The following is a 7,739-nucleotide window of genomic DNA, read 5'->3' as shown; positions in this document are numbered from 1 at the left end:
AAGATCTATCCAGACTTTCCTTGCATCAGAAGCATACACAACTGAACTTAGTAATCCTGGTCTAACAGCATTCATGATCCAGGATAAAACTACAGCATTACATTTCTCCCACTGATCATGTAACACTGGTTCAAACATGGATTTAGGAAATCTACCATCCACAAATCCTAACTTGCTACGACCTACAAGTCCAATTCTAAACGATCTACTCCACAGTGCATAATTCTCAGAACCAGTTAATTGCAGAGAAATTAAGGAGCTACCTGGAGTATCTGTGTGTTGTAAAAACAGAGGATGATTGTGATCTATGATTGGAAATGTAGCCACAGGAACAGCACCATTGTTTGTACCTTCACTCGCACTGTCAATCGCCATGTGCAGAGATATGAATTTCAGCTTAGTTGAACCTTTGATACTTCCTTTTGAGTCTCACTTGATTAGTGATAAACTCTGAGTATCCAGTGGTCAAGTAATACTCACAAAAGCTATCCTTCGATCAGTGGCTCTGATACCGTGATAACTCCATTAATGGAGATTAAGATCTGAAGTAATTGAAGAAGGAGTTGAGAAGAAGAGAGGATGAGAAGATATTATTGAGCTCACATCAAGTTGCCTTTACATTGTTTTCACGTGAATGAATAATACATCAGCTACTGAGATGTATATATACACACTTATGACTCTAACAAACTTACTAACTGATTCTTGGGATCTGAACCCTTTTAACTAACTAACTAACTCATACATGTAGCTTGTTATTTCTCTATACTGATCAACACTTCCTTTATATCACTGTTTTAACCGTCATGGGCGTTTCTAAATCCGATTCCAAATGTTCAACTGTTGGAATTCAAGGCATTACTTGGGCTTTTGGTGGCATGATCTTTGCCTTTGTCTACTGTACTGCCGGCATTTCAGGTACATAATTACTTGTACTCTTGAGGGTAATTTTGTTCATAAAATAATAGTAACATTTTTATTCATTTTTACATAATTTAAGGATTTTTTTTTTATCTTTTTCATTTTTTAAATGGACTAAAAAGGAAAAAAACAAGTAGCATTAAATTATTCAAAGGTCCCTCACACATTGACTCCTTTCCCTTTTCTTGACGTTATTTGCTATCTTCCAGCCGAAACAAAAACTATTACCCCTTTTTGGATAAGTCCTTTTCCATTTTGGTTCATCAATTTTCTTGTGATCTCAAAAATCTTTGATGGGGAGATTATTTGTGTTGACTCTTGAAGGCAAGATCTACAGCTGCAAGCACTGTGGAACTCATCTTGCCCTTTCTGAAAACATTGTTTCCAAGGTTTTCCTCCATCTTTTCTGTTTGATCACTCTGTTATTGTGATTTCTTGAAATTGAGATATTTTTTTCCTCCATCTTTTCTGTTTGATCACTCTGTTATTGTGATTTCTTGAAATTGGGATTGTTTTAATTTTGATTTTGATTTATTTCGTTGTAAAAATACAATCTTTGGCTTGATCGGTGGTTTGGGTTCGCTTCTAGAACTTGTTAGGGATTGCTGTTGGTCTGTTTAAGTAATTTTAGATGTATATAAAAATTGGCTACTTTAAATCAGCTATGTGAGTGAAGAATGTCTCAGATTGAGTAATTTTTCCCTAAAGGAGATGAATTTTTTAGCATCAAAGAGCTGGGTTTTGTGGAGTTGCTGGTTTTGGAGTAAAAGGGATTGTATGAGCATTCTTTGTGAACTTTTAAAAACATAGTAGTTATTATTGCTGATAGCATACCATACAATATTCCTGCTTAATCCAGTTATGAATTAGAGGAGTTGTTTGTTGAGTCTGATACTTGGAGTATACTTGATTGGCATTTTCCATTTGTTCCATGTTTGTGTGCTAGTGGCTTCAATATTTCAAACTATTATTGTTATGCCCAGTCCATTGATCAGGTCTTGGGACTGATCTATTTTCTATATTTTGATCAATTTGGTGCTTGTTTGGTCACTTTATTTTGCTCAATTTCATTGTAATGTGCATTCATGACTTTCTTTGTTATATACGTTGACTTTGTAGGTCAGTCTATCCAATGAAGAATTCCATATGACTTCTATAGCATAAAATCAGAGCACATTTTCAAGTGTTGGAGCTTTGAAACTACTGTTTCTTAGAAAATTCAAATGCTTTTGAATGGAGTGAAATGTTAATTCTGCAATTAATTATATTGAAGTTTATGTTACATTCTTGTTTCAGCCCCTAAATAATGTATGTAGTCATTCTGAGTCATGAAGTTATCTAACTCTCTATGTTTTCCTTCTGATCTTTCCTTCAGTCTTTCCACTGCAGACATGGGAAGGCTTACCTCTTCAGTAAAGTGTAAGTTTCTTTGATTCTGCACATTCAATCATCAGATATGTATGTGACATTTTCACATGTCTAATCTTTAAACTTGCAGCATGAAAATCACAAGTGCAACTTACAATTTCTGTTGGTTTTATTCTTGTTAGAATATGAATTACCATTTATTTCCTCTGATTGTTGTTAAGCTTTTTTTGGCATTGATGGGACATGAGTTATTTGTAGCTTGGTTAGATGAACAATGATATTACTACAGACAAGCTAATCCATACCTCTGGTACAGAAAGATGAAAAAAGCTACCATTTAAATCCTCTTATTTAACTTCCACCCCTTCTTTTACTGGTGTGGAGGGACACTGTTAAACTAGAAAGTGAAAAAAATGAAGGATTGAAGAATTCATGTTGGTAGTAGTTAGCCAAAATTTTCATGATTTGATATGAAAAAAGATTTGATTTTCAAAAGTTGAGTGCAACTGGAGTATGTGCAAATTATTCGGCTTTTACTCTACGTGGGTCACATAGCTCTAAGGATCTTTGATTTTTGTTATTAGCTCCGAGTCATTATTATTTTGGAAGGTCACAACCAACCTAGAATATTTGAGTGCACATGAAAAGTTGAACAAGGTAGGCTATACCTTGTAGGTTTAGTTTGTTAAAGACATGGTACTTTATATTTATATCTTCATACATTTGTGTCATTGACATTGCTCTTAGGATCTTTGATTTTGTTATTAGTTCTAAGTCATTATTATTATGGAAGGTCATAACTCATAACCAACCTAGAATATTTGAGTGCACATGAAAAGTTGAACAAGGTAGGCTATACCTTGTAGGTTTAGTTTGTTAAAGACATGGTACTTTATATGTATATCTAACATTTGTGTCATTGACTATAAAATTAGCACCAAAATTTGATCTATTGGAATCAGTACTATAGAACCTAGTGGGGATTTTACCAGACTATTATATCGTGTACTTTTGAGTGTATTTTCCAGGAGTACAAATATTAACACATCCATATATTGAATAAATTCTTACTTGACTTGGGTTATTTTCCACTGGGTAGCAACATTACAATAGTTACATGGCTGAAATACATATATTATGCTCAACTTGACTGCTTTCCTGTTCAAGAGTTCTGCTCTTCTCAAATCTCTTCATTTCATTTTATCATTTAGCAGAAACATACAAAATGGTAATGCACTTTGTAGTTCTGTATATTCTATACGCCTTTTTTTTCTTTTGACAGGGTGAATGTCACTTCTGGCGAGATAGAAAATAGAATGATGATGACTGGTATGCACACTGTGGCTGACATTTTCTGCGTCTGTTGTGGGTCAATTGTTGGATGGAAATATGTGAGTATGGAGTGATAAAATGCTAGACATTGTCGTTTGGCAGTTGCTAGAAGTTTTAGTTGTTCCTAATATAACAATTCTTTTCAGGAGACCGCCCATGAGAAGAGCCAAAAGTACAAAGAAGGAAAATCAGTGCTTGAGCGGTCAGTTGATTACTTCAGTTTTCTTTAAAATTGAGTTAGGAACATATCATAAGTCCCCACTGAGGCACTTTCTTTTATACTCAACAGGTTTAAGATTACTGGCCCTGATGGAAGCCATTACTGGGCTAGTCATGATACTCATGTTGCAGGAAGTGATGCTGATGATGTTTGATCACCATTCAGAACAAAAATTCTATCCAAAAATGTACATTCTTTAACCCACCAGGCCACCACCCTATTAGTTCTTTATGGACCATTGGATTCTTGAATAGCTTAAGCTACTACTACTTTAAGCTTGTCCTCTATTGTATATGATAATATGGAAGCAGCCATGTGTTGCTGCAAACTAACATGACCATCTGCTTGTATTTGTTTGCAATGACAAGACATTACTAGTAAGTTATGTGGGTATTAGTTATGTTGCGGGTATTAGTCAAGCAAGTAGTTTGGACATGAATTTTTGAAATAAAATCAAGACTATAAATTGATTTGCTGTCTACTTTGCCCTTTTCATAACCATCCCATATCCTCCCTGAATGACTCTCATAGACCATTTAGAGACACCTATTCAGAAAATAAGAGATTTTCCATAAAGGCACAATATTTCTATCAAGGCAGTTGCCGAACCATACTACATAGTTCTGCAAACAACAAAAGTTTAAAAAATTAGCACCTTACCTTTTTGTCTGGTGTGGTGTGAAGTTTTGTCCAAATGTAAACAGAATGATGTCCAAAACTAGCTAACATTTTTGTCTTAGGACAAGGAAAACTCTCCCTCAACAAAGTTCTTGTAGATAACAACTATTTGGCTACAAGTAAGATTATTCAGTAGATGTGTAATGACCTATTCCGTCATTATAGTTGTTTAGGGCAATAGTACCCTTGTGTAGATCTTTGTGGGTCAAGAGTCAGTAGAAATCTGGAAATGGAAAATCGAGTATGAAAATCTGCTAGTGTTTCACTATAGCGGACACTTTCTTTGTAATAACTAGATTACTATTTCAACCTCATTAACTACTGTTGAGCAATTCATATGCTCAAAGAATCAATTTTATGGGGTTTCTAGGTAGGCTAGGTTTATAATTCTATACTAGAAACACAAAATTTAACGGACTAGAATTGAAAATCATTCATAATTAACCTGCCCCACATGTTGTGCCATCAAAATAATAACCCTAGGTTTCAATGGATAAAATCCTATGGATATTTTTATCTGTTCTGGGAGGAAACCGAATTATGGAAGAAATGAATGAACGGAAAGCACTTATCTCAGGAGAGAAAAACCCCAAGTCTTGGAAAAATCTCCTCTGGGGTTCTCTGGTCAAATATTTTACATTATGACTAAGTACGGACAAAAACTAACATAAAAACATGAGTTATTGTTTTCGGACCTTCTCTATAGCGAAACTTCACAACTTCGTTATGATCATGCATACTTTTGATTTGATAAAATCATTCTTTAAATAATTGATTAAATTGAAGGTATGAATTATTATCTATTTAACATCTTTTAGGATTTATCTATCCATTTGTTGCTTTTTTTAAAAAAATTCTTTAGTTGAAATACAAATTGTGATTATAAAAGTTAAATATCAATATGTTAAATTATTGAGATTTTAATCGGGTCAAATTGGTTGGGTCAAGACCGAACCCCGACTCCTATTTCAACCCATTTTAATATCTCCAATTTCAATCTAATCTGCTCATTTGACACACCTATGTGCAACTATCACCATGTTTAGTCGGATGAGTGCGGAGACCCAAATCACCACATTGAGCGCAGACTTTATCTTCACAGCTAACCCAAGAATCCACCAGCCGGGAATCGAACCCGGGTCTGTACCGTGGCAGGGTACTATTCTACCACTAGACCATTGGTGCTACTTGTTATCCTATTTGCTCATGTTACACCACAATAGATATTAAACAAAATATATGACAGTAGTTAGAATTGAATGAACAGGCCCAAAATTCTGAAATTTTGGTGTTCAAAATGTCAACAAGTAATCATGTTTTGAAGTTGAGGTCAATTAGGCTTGTAGCAGGAAATGAAGTTCAAATTTTGCGCATCCAAATTATTCTTCATAAACAATAATATCTTGTAGTTTTATTATGAGTATTTGAAAGTTATAGAAATCACATAAACATCTTTTTTAGGTGTGGAACATTTTATAACTTATATAAATCTCATAGTGTAAGGAGTAAATTACATCATATTCCTACTCTTTTTTCAATCTATAAAAATCCCTTAAAATTAGTGTTATCCTGATACATAGCAAAAGCCGGATACATTAGATACGATACATTTAAGCAAATTCATTTACGCTGCTTCAATCAATTCAAAATTAAAATTTTATTTTCTCAATTCTTTTCTAAATCCGCCCAACTTCAAAAAATTCAAATTTTTTTCTCTGAATTCTCTTCCAAATTCGCCCAGCTTCAAACAATTCAAATTTTCTTCTCTCAATTCTCACCCAAATCGTAATAGATTCAAAAAGTCGAAAACAATGACTGATACATGGTGAATATTTCTATTTTGTTGAGACATTGAGAAATTTGGGAAAGCGAGGTGAGTTATGAATGATACAGAAATGATGGATTTCCAATTTCTTCTCCCAGTTCATCGAAGATTTCAATTTTGATTCACAATTATCGAATTTTTTGAGAAGATACATCATGAATATTTTGATTTTACTAAGACATTCATGAATTTGAAAAGAAAAATTAGATCTAACATTCAGGAATCTGGAAAAAATATGAGACTGGATTCGCAATGTATAAAATAGACCAGAACTTTAATTTCAGCGTAAAATAGATCTGACAGTAGAGGTATTGAATTACATCTATTGTGTTATTAATTCAATTTTTTATTTGTATTTTCGAGATGACTAGATCAATCGTGATACATTAGTATTTAGGTATCTCGTATAAATTGATAAGTATTGTATTTCTATTAATTAGATACATTAAATTAGTAAATTTTACACGTAAAGTGTTTGCTTAGAGTTCAACACATTACTGTGTGATAGTTAATATATATCAGATCTTGTATCATGACCAAATATTTAGCATGATACATTACTATTTTTGTATCTTATTGTGTTTGTGAAATATTGTATTTTATAGATGATACATTATACATGTAATTTGTTGTAAAAACATCAAAATGTTCGACAATGAGGATATGTATCAGATTATATTTATATTTTGTATCAGATATTAAGTATAAGTTAGTTGTCTGATTGTTTGTGATTGATACATAGAAAATAACTGTTTTATGGAATGTTTCACTAATTTTTTTAATGTTAACAGGTTGTTGCATCATCCGAGTTTCTTTATTCAGTCTATGATTCTGGAAGAAGATACATTATTTGCCTTGAAAGATAATATGCAATTGTGGAAGATTTCAAGTTGATAAGATACATTTTTTTATATAATGTATCATTTTGCAGTTGATAATAATGTATCTGATATAATAAGGTTGTGAAAAAAATGGTGTATGTAAACTGAAATAAAGTGTATCTATAAATGTATCACAATAAATAAGAATCAAGTTATCAATTGGATACATGAATGAATCAGCAACTAACTACAACTAAGTGTCCAATTTATCAACATGAATAAATCAACAACTAACTACAACTAAGTTATCAAGTATATACATGAATGAATCAACAATCAAGTTATTGAGTACATTGTATTGGTTAGTTGTCAAATGTGTCAGCAACTAACTAGAACTAATGTGAAAAAAGAATTTTGTATGTGTATGCACAAATGAATCTGATACTTAATTTTATGACATTTTTGTATCAGATTATATAAGACAAATGTATAAGACAAATCATATTGTAAATAAAAACTAAATATAATGAAAGTTGAAGTCAAAATAAACAAGTTTTAAGAGAAACACTCTAAT

The 7,739-nt window shown here is 32.6% G+C and overlaps 1 protein-coding gene across 1 annotated transcript; it reads left to right on the top strand.

Annotated features, from left to right (window-relative positions):
• Nucleotides 1-1,157: 1,157 nt before the first annotated feature.
• Nucleotides 1,158-4,169, top strand: LOC102582035 (protein yippee-like). The gene is made up of 5 exons (NM_001425352.1): nt 1,158-1,310; nt 2,297-2,340; nt 3,572-3,680; nt 3,768-3,823; nt 3,911-4,169. The coding sequence occupies exons 1-5, from the start codon at nt 1,215-1,217 to the stop codon at nt 3,993-3,995; spliced, it is 390 nt and encodes a 129-aa protein (NP_001412281.1). The 5' UTR covers nt 1,158-1,214; the 3' UTR covers nt 3,996-4,169.
• Nucleotides 4,170-7,739: the final 3,570 nt, after the last annotated feature.

This window comes from Solanum tuberosum, unplaced genomic scaffold, assembly GCF_000226075.1.
Source record: "Solanum tuberosum cultivar DM 1-3 516 R44 unplaced genomic scaffold, SolTub_3.0 scf00411, whole genome shotgun sequence".
Taxonomy (NCBI): domain Eukaryota; kingdom Viridiplantae; phylum Streptophyta; class Magnoliopsida; order Solanales; family Solanaceae; genus Solanum; species Solanum tuberosum.
Note: the sequence above shows the minus strand (reverse complement) of the source record. Positions and strands in the feature narration are given on the sequence as shown.

Bases quoted from the DNA above. Each gene is read 5' to 3' on its own strand.
- LOC102582035 (NM_001425352.1), top strand. From the start codon at position 1,215: ATGGGGAGATTATTTGTGTTGACTCTTGAAGGCAAGATCTACAGCTGC. The intron at 3,681-3,767 runs GTGAGTATGGAG...AATTCTTTTCAG, and splicing joins CAATTGTTGGATGGAAATAT to GAGACCGCCCATGAGAAGAG. The intron at 3,824-3,910 runs GTCAGTTGATTA...TATACTCAACAG, and splicing joins GGAAAATCAGTGCTTGAGCG to GTTTAAGATTACTGGCCCTG.